Raw genomic sequence first — 17,850 nt, forward strand, 5'->3', positions numbered from 1 at the left:
GGAGGCTCAGGGGAGACCTCATTGCTCTCTGCAGCTGCCTGAAAGGAAGGGGTGGGGAGCTGGGGGTCGGCCTCTGCTCACAGTAACTAGTGATAGGACCAGAGGGAATGGCCTCAAGTTGTGCCAGGGGAGGTTCAGGTTGGCAATGAGGAGACATTTCTGCTCAGAAAGAGCAGTCAGGCACTGGGACGGGTTGCCCAGGGAGGTGGTGGAGTCACCATCCCTGGGGGTGTTCAGGGAAAGGCTGGACGTGGTGCTTGGGGATGTGGTTTAGTGGTGACACTGGTGGTAGGGGTACGGTTGGACCAGGTGATCTCGGAGGGCTTTTCCAACCCTAATGGTTCTGTCCTGTACCGTGGGGATACCCATATGAATGCAATAACAATCCCAAGACAGGCTTCAAGTGTGTGGAGAAAACAAATCCAACTAACTGCTGGCATGCAGGACCATAACTTTGTGCAAGCCCAGAGGGCTGGGAGAGGATTCCACCCTGCTTGGGGACCGCGAGCAGCACCTCACCGCGGGCAGACCCCCACAGGAGCGCGGCGGCAGGCAGAGAACCCGAACCCTCCCTCCCTCCCCAACATGGCGGCGCCGCCTCCCCCTCTCCTCCCCCGCTGCCCGCCGCCATCACGGCGCAGGGGCCGCCGGGAGGGGAGGGCCGAGCCGAGCCGAGCCGAGCCGGGCCGAGCCGGGCCGAGCAGTGCCGATCCCAGCCGAGCCGGGCCGGGCCGGGCCGGGCCGTGCCGCTTTCCCCGCGGCCCTGAGGCAGGGCGGCCGGGCGGCGGTGGGCGCCGTGGGGCTGCGGGAGCGGCTGGCGCTCCCCGCCTTCCTCTCCGTGTCGCTCCGCGCTCAGGCCCGGGAGGACGGACTCCCCCCTCGCCCCCTCCCACCCTCTCCGCCCCGGGCGGCGGCGGAGGAGGCGGCGGGGAGCGGGGAGGCAGCGGAAGGAGCAGGTGAGGGCGGCCGGGCCGGGAGGGGACGGAGATGGGGACGGGGTGAGGTGAGGGGGGGGGGGGGGGTGCCGTTGAGCCTCCCGCCTGCTCGGCTGTTGATTGTGGTTATTTATTTATTTATTTATTTATTTATTTTTATTTATGTTTTGTTCGCTTTTATGGTTTGTTTTCGGCCTCCTCCCGCTTTTCTGAAGGAGCGGCAGGGTCGCCATTTCCTCGGCGCGGCCGCGACCCGCCCGGGGCCTCGCCGCCGGCTTTTCTCCCTCAGCCCTCGCCTACGCTGTGGGGCCTCATGCTGAGGGGCTGGGGGGGTGCAGCAGGAGCAGGCAGGGCCCGGCAGCCTCGCAGGGCCCTTTCTGTAAGGGTTCAGCGCCGTGCCCCTCGGCAGGAGGGCTCGCCCTGCCGTCAGGGCCTGTCTGCGGGCTGCAGGGGTGGATTAGCGGGTGGCCGAGCCCTCAGGAACCAGCCCTGCTCCTCAGGGTGTCCCACTGCCCCAGCACCGTAACGTGGCTGTCCGGTTCGCAGATAACATCTTCAACCTTTAAGGGCTAATCCAGCTTGGATCTGCCCCCGCCAGGCTGTCTCTTATCCTGCTAAAACATCATCTTTGAGCACGAGGGCTTCGCTAGGCAAGGCACGAAACGCTGCAGACCTTCTTCTATCATCCTAGGCCATGGTTCTTTTATTTTGGTACCTGTCGGATGCCAAGCATGGTTTTATGCAGGTGGAAACATAATTGGCAGTTCCTCATCCTTGCCAACGGAGAAAAGCCATGTGTTAAATGAGAGGGGTGGCTTCGAGTTAGCAGGGCGATGGGTTGGCAGCGTGGGGCTGTGAAAGTAAGCTCGGAATAATTTTGAGTCTTCTGTCAAGCAGACTTCTCTGTGTGGGTTGAAGATCGCTAGACTGGCATCCCATAAAAGTACAGCTAGTATTTGAGGTGTGTTTTTTTTTTTTTTTTTGCAAGTTGGTTAACTACACGTTTTACTATTTTTAACACTATCTTTAGGTAGTGGAACTGTGGAGCTCCTTCAGGTATCCCTGTTTGATTAGCATCGTGTCACAGAAACGTTAGCCTTGTAATTAGAAGCAAAACCCTTTCAGCTCAAAATCTCTCCCTTTGAGAAAAAGAAAGGGGAGTTCTGCCCCTTTTCCTATTTCCAAGCTGTTATTTAGTCATCAGCGGTTATCAGTAATTTAGTTTATCCTAGAGTTTTAATCGGGTTGTGTCTGAAGTTGTATTAGATTTTAATTTTTAAAGTTTGATTGTTACTTTAAATGGAATATTATTTGTCATTTTACAGGTAGGATATTTGACATAATACTTAGCTTGTGTGTGGTGTACATGTATGCATGCAAACTTGCCAGTCATGTTTTGGACTTTTTAAAGAGATCTCATCTCTTTACAGAGTTTTGTGAACTTTGCTTTTGTTGAATTTTGTTATGTCTTAGCTACTAGTCTACTTGTAGAAGTAGGATTGGTTTTTGCAGAGTACTGGATTAGTTTTTTTTTGGGGGGGGGGGGGGAAAGCAGATGTTTCAGATGTGTTTCACTTGATTGTGGCTTATCTAATATCATACTTCTATTGAAGAAAAATGTCAAGCATGCTTGACCCCAAAATGTAGCAGTACTGGTAACAAACACACAGAATTTCTACGAATATTATGTCAATCATAACACATTTCACTGATTTCAGTTCCTTGGTTAGTGCCTGTAGGTATACTCAAATCTATCCACGTTTAGGATTTATTCATAAAGTAACCCCCTGAGGTATATTTCACTTCAAATTGTAGTATAGATAGTGTCCTTAACTGATTGCCACAGTGGGAGACAAAGTTCCTGCATTAAAGAATAACGTAGATTTATCTATCATTAAACAAGTTATCATAGTGTTAAAGTACTTCTGATTTATGAGATTTATTCCTGCAGATGTTATTCATGTATGGAAAAGTAATAATGCTGTATAGTTTCTACAGTTAAAATCATAGCTCAAGAATTTGATTTATTAGTATAAAGTTGATTTCCATAGTGTCTTACCCTTCCTATTACGGGACCTAGCGTATTTGTTAGTAGAAGGAAGCTGTTCCAGAAGTTGAAGATACTTCAGAAACGCTAAGTAGATTTAGCAATGCAGTGCTGTGTACCTGAAGTAAAGAAATCCGTAAGTTTTACTTGGAAAAAAATATAGTCATTGTTGTAAGTATTTGAAATATTGAACGGGAAACCTGACTGCTTGAGGCCCAGTCCACACTGATGCTCGGTGTTGTCTGATCCACGTGAGTGTTTGGTAAGGCGATGGTAGTTTGGGAACAGGAGTTGGATGGAAAGGAGCCATCAGTGTGGGAGGAATAGCAGGATCATGATCAAGAAGGGTAAAGCAGTGTAAGATGAAAATGAGGAAGAACTGAGCAAGTTACGGGATTTTTTTTTATTTATTTATTGGGTGTTGAATTGTAATTGTTTATCCGTTAACTTGCCACCTGAAAAATTTGGAAGTGAAATATTTCACTTAAATTTTTCTGGTCCTTTCCCCCTCGCTATGCTTTCTATAAGCAAGGGGAGCATTTCTATGCTAGCCAGTAATACAAAACCACCACTTTTCATCTAAAATCTCAATCGCAGCATTGTTCTTATGGTCTCTGTTTATCTGACTTGCTTGGTCTTTGGGAGAATGCGAATGGGAGTGACTGCATATGCAGATACAGTCTCTGAGATGCGATGTGTGTGTGCAGCGTGTGAATATTCCTCGATTTGTCTCTGGATAACATGCCCGGGCTCTGATCCTGCAGCCTGCAGAACAGGTCTATTCTCCTACAAGTGAAATCTCATCGTGTGGTTCTGGTGGCAGGAGTGAGGCCCTCGTGTGATAACCTGTGCTTACAGAAAGTAACGAGCTGTCCAGTCCCAGCATGCTGTTTTGGTTTGCTTGAAATAGTTTCTCATGAAGTATATCTTCTGTTAACAAACTATCTGTTTTTAATAGCAAACTAGTGGGTATGGGAGGGAACTAAGGACTGACAGAATGTTGCCTGGTTTTTATTTTCACATTCCAAGTTTTTATTTTATTTAAAAGCACCTTTTCCCCCCCCCCTTTTTTTTTTTTTCCCTAACCTTAGAAGATTCAGGGTTGGATGGTGTTCTCTTGATTTCCTTGTAAGTAGTTACCAGGCCAATTACAGGGAAGTTGGCAGTTGGAATGAAATAATCTGTTCAGTTATTATATTGCCCTCTTAATCCTCTCCGTGTTTACAATTACCCTTTTAAGCCTAGTCATCATCATAATTTCCTATCGAGGTGAATTCCAAGAAGGTACTAGTTACTGGGTGAAGGGCGACATTTTAAAATATCTGTATATATCTTTTGCCTCTGTTTTTCATGGAAATGAAAGGACGTTCAAGTTAGGAGGCCAAACGTTTGTAAATTTTTCACATCTGTATACTGCTGTCATGTCACTGTGCTGTACTTACGTATTAGGTGCACCCATTTTATCTGTCTTTCATGTGTTGAATCCCCCCTCCCCCTCTGCCATTGCCAGTGCCGTTCTTCTAACCTTTTTTTGTTTCAGATATGGCTCTTTTTACTGTAACCGTTTAAACCAAATTCAGTATTTGGTATGTGATCGCCTATAATAAAAATGCTTCTGCATATGTCAGTATATTTTTGTATCCTCCGAAGGGTGTAGCTGCATGGAACTTGACAAATTCAGCGGGTTTTTTGCTAAAATACAGCGGGGATCAATCCTGAAACGGAAGGGTGCTCAGCTAGATTAGTTGTGGTATTGTTTTGCTTTCTAACTTTAATGGTTTATCCTGTCAGACTTTATAACTACTGCTGCACATTGAGCTGTCCACAATGACTCCTAATTGTTTTTCTCGGAAGACTGGACTAATTTGAACTCATCAAGTATTTAGATAAAATCATTTCTTCTTGTGTGCATTACATTATATTTATTTGCATTTCATCTGCTGTTGTATTACTCGATTTCCTAACTCAATTAGATCTCTCTGGAAATCTCCACAGTTTTTACTAACCCAAATAATTTCCTTCTACTGGCAAATTCTCCTGTTTCACTGTCTGCTTCCATCCTCAAGAGCACTAATGAATGTTAACCATTGTTTTTAATGTCTGGTACACACCACATGGTTAACTTTTTGCCCTCTGAGCATCTTGGTTAAGGTCTAGGTTATGTCAACCCTACCTGGGTGATTCTTCAGATAATCCAAGGCTTAGAAGTAGTCACTAGAGCTGAGAAATCTCACAAATACATAGCATAAGCTTTCTTCTGTTGTCTATAAAATGAGGTAAAGTACTTAGCAAGAGCTTCAGCCCAGTTTTGTTTGTAGAAAGTGGACGGATGTCAGCTTCTAGGGAGGTCTCGCCATTGAAGTAACAGTAGGATTCAGAAATTTCACCAAGCTACAAGGAAAATAAGCCGGTATTATCAAACTTTGAAGTGTAAAATGTAAGTCACAGCAGTGATACATTTTCTATGCAGTTGTACACGTTTATACCTTATTATTACTTTTTTACTGTAGAATGGAAGCTTACAGTTAATGCTATGGGAGCGTGCTGCTGGTCAGATGAGTGGCATTTGGTACTAACCCAGCGTGGTGGGGGCTAGTTTAAAAATGTATTCTGACTGTATGGACGAGCTTTTTGGCATTTGAGGCTCTTGTTTGGGTGTAAGAAATCAGCTGAAGTGCGTGTGCACTGAGCGCAGTAACACGGGGATGGGGCAGAAGAGAGCAGAAGGGCAGCAGGTTGGTGTTGAGCTAATTGTGTTACATTGACTAATGAGCTCCAGAGTGGTAGCGTTTGGCTGTATAACAAAGAGGTGGCTTCTTGAGCTGCATGGAAATTGTCCTGCAACCGGCAGACTTTCCCAAATTTGTGTTGTTTCCGTGCAAGTTGATAACACTTAAAGAACGCACAATAGATCCTGGAGCCCATCGTCTCCTTTTTCAGTAACCCGTCTCTATTGCCCAGCATCATGCTTTATTTTTAGATTGTTTTCTTCCTGTTTTCAATAACACCTTTTCTTTCTCAGGTAAGATAAATGATAAATTGTGACTTCTTATTTGTCAAATGTGTACTGTATTTGCTTCAAAATCTACTTTTTTTTTTTTTTTTTTTTTTTAATTAAACATAGTTACTTCTTGGGAAGCCTAATAGTTGTATTACTTTCTTTTTTTTTTTTTTAATATATTTGGCTAGTTCCAAATAGTTGAGTGATATAAATCAGTAAGAAGTGTGGATGATGTCAAGGTGGTTTTCAATAGGCTGTCATGCATAACTAAGAAAAAAAAAAAAAAAAGGAACTCTCATTTTCAGACACGCTTCTGAAAATGGGAGCCATTTTTAGTAGTTGGAATCTTTCGGAGAGGTCGGTGAAGTAATGTTAAAAGTTCTTTTCGCTTCAAGTCACTTGAATTGGTGCAGAAAAATACATGAACAAGGAAAACATCTGTACTGTGTATTGTTTGCTACCTAAACAAATAACATTATATGATCTTTCCCAAAGGGAAGCTGAAGAATCCAAAGCAGGTCATAAAATAAAGTGAAAAATGATTATTACTGGTGTTCTGCTGAGTAGTTTGAATCAGAGACATTCCTTGTAATTAAATACATTTCACTCATTTATGACTTCTGTTTCTTTCTTCATCACCTCTGCAGCAACTCTTGCAACCCGTATCATACTATTTTATTCATGTGAGTTCAGTGTCAATAGCCCCAGACTGAAGGATTTTACAGTTTTGCTTTTTTTTTTTGGTTGAAGTAGTACAAAATGTCAAAAATTAGAAGGAAGGTCACAGTGGAAAATACCAAGACCATATCCGATAGCACATCCCGAAGACCCAGTGTGTTTGAAAGGCTTGGACCCAGCACTGGAAGTACTGCAGAGGTGAGTTGTGAAAGCATTCTTCTTTTCCTCCCCACCCCAGCATCTTCTTTTCCAGGATTTAGATGGTGGGAAAACGTAGCTCACAAGTGCCAAATACTCAGATGTCACAGGTGTTAGTAAAGGTGAAAAGAACTCCTTAACTCATGGATGTTCAAAATACTAATGCTAGAGTTTTCAAATAAAGTGTGTTGTCCCAGCTTCTGGACAGGAGCAGTAGTACTGTACATTTTAATACTGTTTCCACCAACCTAATTTTTTCTCTGCCAGACCTGATTCTCGTTGTTGATCTTTTTTTTTTTTTTTTGAGTTATATTACTGGTGGACAGAAATTAGAGATAAATGGGAGTTAATGTGGAGTCATTTGTTTGTTCTGCCACACTCACACCGATGGTATTTCCAGAAATGAGTGTGAAATTCACCCAGTGATGTCTGTCTCTTAGACACAGTGCCGTAACTGGCTGAAGACTGGCAACTGCCTCTATGGGAACACATGTAGATTCGTACATGGCCCTTCACCACGAGGTAAAGGCTATAGCAGCAGTTATAGAAGGTAAATCAAGAACTCACTTTGAATTCTTCACATGCTGTAGGAAAATAGCTTTTGCAACTATGTCTTCTGTTCTCTTGTGTTTTTTGTTTTTGTTTTTTTTTTTAATAATGAAATGCTGTGGTGTGCCTAATGGTGTGTTTTATCAATAACCACTTGTATTGCGAAGCTGCTCAAAACAGTTGATTTGGCAACCTGCAGTGGGTTTTCCCAGGATTTTTGTGTGTATGTAACTTTAAAAAGACCACTGGATGCAGATTAATTCCTTACATTACTTGAAATAAGGAAATCAAGTATCATAAAAAAATATTTTTTTATATGTGTAGTGTCACTGCAGCTTCTGATACACCTTTCTGTCCTTTACTAAAATACTGTTTTGTAACTACTTACAGCAATAATTGCATATTTGTAGCCCTCCTGCCTTCACTGTACTGTTTGATTAAGGTGTATAACCTTTCTAGCTGTGAGAAAACACTTCTCTTCAAAACACAGTGTTGTAACTTCGTTAGCTGTAGGCTAAATATCCTATATCAAAACAAGAGATGCTAAAAGTTACTACTTTTTTTTCAGAAAACAGAATTTTTACTGTTACTCCCACGTTACTCTCATTTTAAAATGCGTTTTTTCCCACTGTCCCCTGTATGGTGTAACACCGTGCTTGTCAACTGAAACCAAACGTAGCAGTAAGTTTGTACTATTAATTTTATAAAGGACAAAAAAAAAAAAACAAGCAAACACAGTCATTTGTAGAGAATGAAGACTTCATAGAAAGGGTAACCATGCAAAAACTCTGCTGTTTCCTGAGCTACAGTGATGTCAGTGTTACCTTTAGATTACAGACGGGTGCACTGGAGCATCAAAACGTAAAGCAACTTGGTGAAGGTCAAACAGGAAGGTTGGCTTGATGTTCTTTCCTGCTCTTGTGCCATACTCTCAGGATGATCTTGACTTTGCTTGTTTGATCTTCTAACGTGGCAGCCTCTGGGATATGAAATACATCACTGAGCTTGATGTTTATTTCGCTGTGTGAAAGATCTTACTCTGCTCTGTGCTGAATGTTCCAAATGGGGGCAAAAAAAAACAGTGATTTATTGGTAGAGATTAAATTAAAAACCTAAAATGTAGCATGCTGCTTTCTCCTTGCTTTCAGAGTTTGGAATGCACAGTTTGTGGTTCTGCTTGGTCATTTGAAGAGAAGTCACATTTCTTTTAATGACTAAAGCCTTGTTACTGCCGCATTGTCACCACTAACACTTAAGAACAACGCTGATTTACTTACTACTAACTTTTTCTTCCTATTAGGAATGTACTAAAAAAGTCAAAGGATGGCTCTTGCTGCTCATTTGGCTGATATGTTCAACATTTTAATAAAGATGTTCTTAAAGGAAAAAATAAAAAACAAGGGGCAGGGGGGCAAGCCCTCCTACTAAAGCAGACAAATGAAAAAAGCACACTTGTCTTCAGACGATTCTACTGAGAGCTCTTGGCTAGGCACAGAAAAAGCTGTTTTACTTGCATAATAGAAGTTTTTATGCTATTCAGCAACATTTTACAAATGTATCCAGGTAGTTTAAATGTAATTTTATTGGCTTTGTGCAAGTCAAGCTAATGCTGATTCCATACCAGTTCAGTTTAAGCAGTATTCCTATTCACATGTCTGGGACGTGCTGGTGGTGTGGCCACACGTGTGTTCAGCGTTCACTGCTGGCAGTCTTTTGTCTGCTTTGCAGGCAGTTTGGTAGGACACGGCCCATCATTATCCCTTCCTTGCTCCTCCTATTTCATACCTGTCTGAATAAAGTCTCATTGTTAATGGGTTTTCTGACCATAATTCTTCCCTTGGTTCAAATCATCACCAGACAATAGGAAAATTTTGACTCTAAAATGTGTAAAAAGCCTTCTAAAGGTAGTGCGCGTGCTTCAGCATTAATGCTGCTTCTCACATCATGAGTTTTCATCCTTCTGTTTAAAACAACTAGCATGTTTTTACATGTAAAACTTTGCTGATAAGCATAGTAAGAACCCAGTACTAGACCTGCCCTTCCAGGCATCTGAAAGAAGCAGCAGCTAATAAAGGAAGAGCCGTGTGTAAACACGCTGTCCCGCGAGGAATTTTGCTCTGCCCATGGATTGGCAGCTATCCCATCCATCTTAGATTATTGTCAGGATCTGTGCCACTGTAGTACCCGTCTCTTTCCTGAACCTCTTAATTCTGCATCCTTACACAGGGTTTAAAAAATAAACAAGCAACAGTAGGAGGTAAGAACGTATGAATCTTAAAAAGTACAAACACTGTTGCACAGGAAACTGAAACCAGGACAGTGTCTCATGAGCGCTGAGTTATTATATACATGAAATGCTAATCTGGCTGTACACACCCACGTGCACACACACAAATTCTCTGCTGGGCGTACTGTAATGTGTGCCTGCTGCTAGCAGACATCTCCCAGAGTTGGGAGATAGGTACAGAAGCAGATGGAGGTGCTGTTCAAATGTGCATTTCTCCTGGAGAACTGAGCTGCAGCAGGAAATAACACTGTTTAAAATCACATAACTGCACTGCTTAAAATTGGAAACAGTGAAATTCAGCGGTTTTGGCCTTGCTTAAAATATGGGCCCCTCCCAAAATGTTAATTCATTAAAGTTATTTTTCATTTAGTTTTCTTCTTTCATTGTACAGTGGTAATACTGTGCAGCCTTTTGTGCAGAAGGTTCTACCAGTTACAATGTAAACTTACAGTCTTAAACTGTAGAATTAAAATCATGTATTTTTGGGGGTGAAAATCAGCAGCATGCATTACCTGGAATAAACAAAAGCTCCTTTTGGAAGGGAAGAAAAAAGCAAGTGCATCAGTAGGCCATTTATAAAAACAAAAATTGTGGTGCACCTGAAGGGAAAACTAGTTAGTAGACCAGCTTGTTTTTCTGTGCATAAGCCAAAGCATCTGAAAGAGTCACAGCTTCCTGAGTAATTATTTCCTCAATAACGTGAGATTGAAAATTTGGCAAATATTTGATATTTTTGGCTTTTATGCTATAATACTGGGGGGGAAGGAGGGCAGTGTGTGGACCAACTGGATGGTTACCTTGACTTTGCTCCAGTCTTCTCCCAAAGCTGTAAAACAAAACAAAAACAAAATGAACAAAAAAGATAAAAACAAAACAAACCCAAGAGCACAACACAACCCTGAAGCTGTAGCTTTTTTCATTCCTGTGATTTCTTGATGACTTTTATAATCTTAAAGCAGATTTAAATACTGTTTTAATAAAATAAGTTTTTTCTTCCCTCCCTTCCACACTGGAAAAGGGTGTTAATTGAAGGTGATACGGTTTGCATTATTTTTTTCCACTCCAGCATATAACTTCAATAAATATCACAGTATTATACGTCTGTCTGGAAAATGTGTGGGCTACAGTGTAAGTTCTCTTGCTTTCTCCTTCAGCTACCAAGTTTTCCTGAGAATTGCTCTTCTTGAGGAATAATAATTACAAGTACACTATCTGTAATCTCCTTGCCTTTGAAATTGATTTTTAGTTTCACAAATCTGGATCCTTTGTGCCATACCTGAAACACTATTAAAAATCTAAGCTTTGAATTGCCACTTTAATATTGAAAGGTGGTCTGCATGTGGAGGTAGCTGATGGTTTGGAACGCCTCAGAGAATTTTTGTCATACCAAGGAATTCTGTTTCTAAGATGGGAGGGGAAAAAAAAAAGATACTGAATTACAACCTTCACAAAAGCCAGATACTTTAAAGATGATATAGCCATGTGTGCAAGGAAGGTAACTTGTTTATATTAGTATGCTGGATATTTTTTTGATCCTTGTTAGTGCTGAAAGAAGCAGCACGCTACTGTTTTGTACCATTCCTCTGGTCTAGACTGACCTGTATTTGCAGTTTCATGAAGAATTAAACGCATTTGAAAATGAGAGCAGTCACTGGTCTTTTTCTTTTTTATATACTAAGACACACAACATTGTGACATTGTTTAAAGAATTAAATACAGGTAACACTTCAAAAGAGGAAGTAGAAACAAATTACTGTGTTCCAAAGGTGCACGGGTTGAAAATAAAATCATGTTAATTTAAAGATTTTAATATGCCTAAGCCGGGAAATAAAGTTTTCCTACTGTATGTTATGTGACAGGAAGGATGGAAGAAACAACTCTTTGTAAATGGAAACTAATTCAGTTAAAAAAAAAAGGCAAATGCAAATTACATTATCCAAATATTAGATAAACTCTTTTAATCAACTAAAGTAGCATTTTTAACTCTTTCTTTAGCGTAAACCGATGGGTACAGATCCAATACTTCCATATAACCATTTCACAAAAGAATCTGTAATTAATTAAATGTAATTAAAGAATTCAGTAATTTGGTACAAATTACAGATTTACAGATTACAAATTTGGTACAGAAGTACCAAATTTGATTTCAAGACAGATTTATATGAAGAGAAAATATGTTTTCTTGAACCAAAACATCATCTGAAGCAGCTCCTATGTCCCTTTTGCTTAGGAACTTGTTTAAATGCAAGAGTTTTTCTCCTTTTAACCTATAGGGTGTGTGTGTGTGTATATATATACACACATATATATATATTTAACCTAATCTATTTAACCTATAATAAGAAGTTGATAAATCAGCTTCTGAATCCATACGAGGAGGTGATGAAATTATAAGGATACCTTGTAGTAGTGTAGGATATTCCCCTTCCCACATCACAGTAATACATTTTACAGAAGATACACAGTTGTAAGACTAGTAGAGTTTTAAAATTAAATAATGAAATAGTTATGTTACTGCAAGATGGAAAATGAAGGAGGCCTCCAAGAGTGAATTTCTGATGCACGGCCTTGCAACAGCCACTCTTTATGTAGCAGTCTGACCAAGGTCATGGGAAGATGGCAATTAGGGCAGATGATCTCCACTTCTGCATTTGGAGTTGTGCTTTTATGTGACTAACTGCTAGTCTAGAGTAGTTTGACTCTGCAATAATTTTATGTATATAAATCAGTGCAGCTTAGCACATGGAGAAGGCTAAAGATAACTGGAAAGACTTGGTCTGAATGATTGTGAAACGTTTGCATGATGGTCAGAAAAAGAGGATTTGTTGTGGCTAGGATCAGCTGAAGCTGATTTAAAGTGGTTAGTGAGCCATGACATAGTACCATGTATACATACAAGTAATCTTACTTCTTAGAGTCAAGTCTTCCTTGATGTTCTGAAAGAGTTTTGGTTTTCATTTGTTTTTTCTTTGAGTGCTTTAAGCCCATTAGAACTGAATACTTATTTTTCATCCTTATTGCTTTTGGTGGGAGGTTTAGATCTCTGTCTATATTAATGACAAAAATAGTTAAAAGATTCTATTTCTTTAAAAATGATCCCATAGAACTGGTCATATCATGTTTCTGTATTATACAGGTCACCAGAAAGGCCTACTGGAGATCTTCGGGAAAGAATGAAGAACAAACGTCAAGACGTTGAGGCTGAGCCACAGAAACGAAGTACAGAGGAATCGTCCTCTCCTGTTAGGGTAAGAATGGAGTTTGCAGAACTCCAGAATCCCTCAGTAGCAATTGGGCACTGTGTCCTAGAAACCTGATTGTGGTGCTTTGTAATACTTGAAATGTTTAACAAATTGATGATGTTGTACATAGTATGTGGCATATTTCATTATGAAGTGTCGTAATAGTTGTAATTGAAATTTTATAGCACTGTTTGGTCTTTTGGTTCTCAGAGATTTTATAAGTCCTACAGACTAAAATGCCATAAATACTGATGAACAGCTATTTAATAACAGTGCAGACTCTTCAATATTACCAAGAAAGCATACTGACCATTGTTCAAATCATCCATTATTTTTCCCCCTGACATTTATTCATATCCATTGTTTATGTGCATCCTGACTTCAGTTGTTCATCTCAAATTTGCATTTGATGAGACAACACAGTTATTGTTGGGCTGGTCCATTTCACCTTCCTCCTCACGTATTCATTAGCCATCCCGACTGCTCATTTTTGGATCTTGCAACAAATTAATTTTTCATCATTCTCACTTCATAAGCATCTTTCTGCAATCCTAACCCCCCTCAAATATCAAAATTTACTTTAAAATTGTGTTATATACTTCTGCACTGATGTTGCAAATAGGGACAGAGTTGGTAGTGTGATCCTGCCACCTGTGCTATCAGCATCAGTTTGTTCTTGTATCATTTTTTTTAAGACTTCCTATGAATAATGGTTAATTTTTTTTTATTTTTGTGGAAAATCAGTTTTGCTTCTGCAGGTATTAACAGTATTCTTTTTTTTTTCCTCTGGATCTGTTTCTACTTGCTATGTAAAATGAATTTTTCTGTCAGGTGTAAATAAATCAACAGCAGCTGCTATCATTAAATTAACAGAATGGCTTACCTTCCAATCATGTTTTCAGTTGCTGTTAATTTGTGTAAAATTTCAATCTTTTCTTTTCTTAAATGTGTTTCTTTTATTTTCTAATAGTTTGAATAAACTGTTTAGTTACTAAGTACATGGTTGGTGGGAAAAGTGTTTTTTTTTCCAACCATTATTAAAAATTTATTGTAACTTCTCTCCTGGTATAACTCTTAATTTTGATGTAATTCTGGGTTTGATTAGTTAACCCTGCTGCTTTTTATAGTGTTCTATTCATGTAATAATAAAATACTCTTAAACAACTAAACCCCAAATAAAGGTGAACTGGAAACAGGAGTCAAAAGGAACTGGAGAATTAGAGCATCTGTTAAAGTACCAAAGAGTTATTTACAGGATAAGCACACGGCAGAGAAAAAATTGCTCTGCTTCAGTCTCATAAAACAGAAGGCTGAGGAAACTGCTGAGGTTTTTGTATTAATTGCACGGAGGCAACTGTGGAAAATATGGGATATCCAAAGAAAATATTCTGGAACAAATAGATGAAGAGGGACAGTCATCAAGAGTTGCATTGCAAAGAACCAGGATATCCAAAAGAACAGAAGACTGAAGTAACTGAACTGCTTACAGAAATCTTGCTCCATCAGTAGTTACTCTTACGGTGGAGATCTAATGATTGACGTTCTCATCTCTTACTAAAGCTTCTGGGATAACTGAGGAAACGGATAAGAAGTCTTAATTTCATTTTGAAATAATGCAAGGTAGCTTGTTTCATGAAAAGTTTCATAATTGTGGTTTGTTTGTGATTTTTTTTTCTTTTTAAATAAAGAAGAAAGAGCACTGTTCCTGCAGTCAAAATTTGTGCTTTGCTGATCTGCTAGCATTGAAACTTGACCAGAGAGTAGAGGTTAAAAGAAAACTGATATAAGTGAGATCTTAAATAGCTTCCTTTGAAACAAAGCTTTTGAGGAATAGATAGGTGAATAACAAGCATAATATCAAAAGTTTTAGAAGCCAGATAAAGGGAAAATTTTAGATTACTTTAAAATGAGGTTGCAGAGAATGCTATGGTGCTTCATCTAAAGAGATTCTACTTTTTAAGAATGGAAAAATGATGGACATCCCAAATGTTAAACTTTGCAGAAGATATGAGGATACTAACTGAGATAAATAAAGTCAGAGGAATGCCATAGGGACTGCGGAAAAGATTTTCAACAGTACAATGGCAGATGAAACATGGTGTTGGCGAGTGCAAGGTAATGCACAGTGAAGGAAGTATTTACGACAAAAAATATATGAATTAATATTTTTAAAGTAACCAAAACCATACAGTAGAAAAAGTTATTGTGGACAACTCAATGAAATCATCTGTTCAAAGTACAGTCACAGAAACAAAATGCTCAGTAATATAAAAACGGAATAGAAAATTATCACTGCTATGCTGTAGGAATTAATGGTCCAGTTTTATTTGAAATGCTGTTTGGTTATGATCACCTGTATGCAAGACAATACAGTCCAAGGTCTTTTTGAAGTGAGCAAGGGGTGGGGAGGAGACTGCGGAGAGGAGAAGAAAGGAGTTGTGGCGAATGCATATAATGTATGGTTGAGAGAATGTAAACTAGATGCGTCTTATTCGTACTTTATCCCAGCAGAAACAATAGCAAGTTTGAAAATAATGAGGGGAAATGCTATTTACATTACATATGACAATTCTACCTGATAGAGGTAGAAGATAGAGGCAAAAACATGAATAGGTTCCAAAAAAAAGTTGAGGAAGTAGAAGAGAAGAGATTTTCTGTGTTTGGAGACAGAGCTTTTGCTGGTTATTTTATATTTAGGAAGAAACTTCATATCTGGACAGCTTATAAAAATATATTTTCTATTATTTCTTCATGTCTTGTACTATTATTTTCAGAGACAATATGCTGTGTTACGTGGACAAATACAGCAAACGCAGTTGTTTTTGTGTTTTTTAGGTTTGTGTCGGAAATTACTTCAGTTCTGATGTTAGTGTATCAAATATGTTGCAAATAACTAGGATAGGTTCTTGCTGTTACCGTATTTAGTTGGAAATTTTCATGTTGAATTTTTCTCCGAATTCTGAGATAGTTACGTTGGAGTATTTGAAGCATTACATAAAGCAACTTCTGGGAGGTTTGTGTGATTTGGGAAACAGTGGGAAGAACTTAATTTACCTTTAGGGAAGGTTTTTGTAAGGAATATCTATCACTTGTTTTTTATCTGTTTTTTGTCACTGTGGCTTTTCAATATCTGCACTGGAAATAGAGGTCAGCGTTGTCTTCCATCTCTGAAATGGAATCAATACCTGGTCATTTCAGGGAAATGGAATACATTTTCTTGTACGTTTGTGCAATGTGCTAGTAATTTTCATCATAGAGGTATTGTACGTAGAGCAAAACAGTACTGTGCTTACCCAAAAGATGTGAGCTGTAATGCACAATAGCTTGTTCCGGAGTTAAAGTGAATTCTGAATTAGTTTATATTGCTGCTGCATGCACATGTGCTGACAAGGCTGAAACTGAAGCTTCTGCCTTGTAAGAACTGTAGACTGTAAGCCTTATATTCTCTTCATCAGTGTTGGCAAAATACCACTTTAGCTAGAAGCATGTTTTGCAAACTGGGTAAGTCCTTTAGTGCTTGGCCAAACTCTTCTGGCTGTCGTGGGAAATTCATCCAAGGAGACATTGAGTCTTGTGCTGTAGAGGGTTGATTGTCGTACAAGGTGGGGAACTTCAACTTAAGCAGATGTTTAATTAAATAAAATCTCATAGAAATAAGTCATAAAGTCGTGTTTTTTTTTTCTTAAGTAGCATTTCTCCTGAAATTCAACATTAAACTGCAGTAATCTATTCAAGACACGTTAATAGTTTAACTTTGAGCACATACGTGAAAACAGCGTAGACAAAGTCTACCAAATTATTATCTGCACTTAGGACAGTTAACATTTTTTTAAGTAAATAATTATACTACTATAAAAGTTTGTTTCTATTCTAGTAAATGGAGTCTTTTTCAGATACAGTATCTTCTAGTACAAATAAAAGACATGCTTTTGCCCTGTAGGAGTTTGTTTTTTTTGCACCTCTACCTTAATAAGCCAAGAATAAAATAAGTCAATGTAAAGTTTAAGAAGGTCTGTAAGAAGGTCTGATATGAATGAAATATTTACTCATTAACTAACACAACCCATAGTATGAGGGAATGAAATGCCTTGCAAGTGAAACAAACGCAATGAAAGGAATATATTGAAGACTTTTCCATGAGCAAATTTGAATGTGTTCTATACCGTCATAATTTACATTCTTGAGTCATGTGCCCCAGGAAAATATACTCAGTTTCTAAACACTGTTTTTTGTGTTTTGTTTTTTTTTTTTCTTCCCAAGATGCTCTTACCAGAATTTTTCTCATGACAACTCAAGTTGCTTAGTGTATGGATGGGCTTGGATCAAGTTGTGTTGGCTTCTAAAATAGCGTGCTTGCATTAAAATTGTCTATTCTCTTCCCCTATATTCAATAATTCAATAAAATTCCTTTCATAGATGATTTTGTTCTCAATTCTTCTTTAGAAGTATGATTGTCCCATTGCTGCCACTACCAAATGTCTCCCCTGAGAGGAGAAAATATGGGCTGTTTCCATATGCTTGCGTGGTGTTGTAAGTTTGGAGGTGTAGGTGAGATGCGTGTAGGTTGTATACAGCTTCTAATGTGGAGTATGAAAATATTCCTGAAATTATTCTTGAAACATGCAGTTTACTCAGAATGCTCTTTGTTAATGAGTTATTTGGTGGATTGGCCTTGAAGTTTTTTGAAGTTAGTATGTATAGGGTATGACCTCACATGCCTCTTGTGGCTTGCTAGTACCACGTAGGGTTGAATTAATAGAATTTAGTACATGTATTTAATGTTTATTTTTTTTGTTTATATTTATAGGAACTAGCATACAGCAGAAGTAAACAGCTTACTAGAACAAAGCATTCAAGGAGCGTAGTCTAGAAAAATGAAGGTGCTGTATGAAAAAAATAATTGTAGGAGGGGC

At 39.2% G+C, this 17,850-nt stretch overlaps 1 protein-coding gene across 4 annotated transcripts in view; it reads left to right on the forward strand.

Moving 5' to 3' along the window:
- The first annotated feature begins 667 nt into the window (after positions 1-667).
- The window catches only part of ZC3H13 (zinc finger CCCH-type containing 13), a 47,110-nt gene continuing 29,927 nt past the window's right edge, over positions 668-17,850 (forward strand). For 2 of the 4 annotated variants that reach the window (XM_084288910.1, XM_084288912.1), the window contains exons 1-4: positions 668-956; positions 6,734-6,859; positions 7,300-7,409; positions 12,832-12,943. In XM_084288910.1, coding sequence (XP_084145036.1) covers positions 6,743-6,859; positions 7,300-7,409; positions 12,832-12,943 — 339 coding nt within the window. In that variant the 5' untranslated portion in view covers positions 668-956; positions 6,734-6,742. The remainder of the gene's footprint in view (positions 957-6,733; positions 6,860-7,299; positions 7,410-12,831; positions 12,944-17,850) is intronic. The other 2 variants (XM_084288911.1, XM_084288913.1) reach the window with 2 other exon arrangements.

The sequence above is a fragment of the Netta rufina genome (assembly GCF_964035555.1).
Source record: "Netta rufina genome assembly, chromosome: 1".
Taxonomy (NCBI): Eukaryota; Metazoa; Chordata; class Aves; order Anseriformes; family Anatidae; genus Netta; species Netta rufina.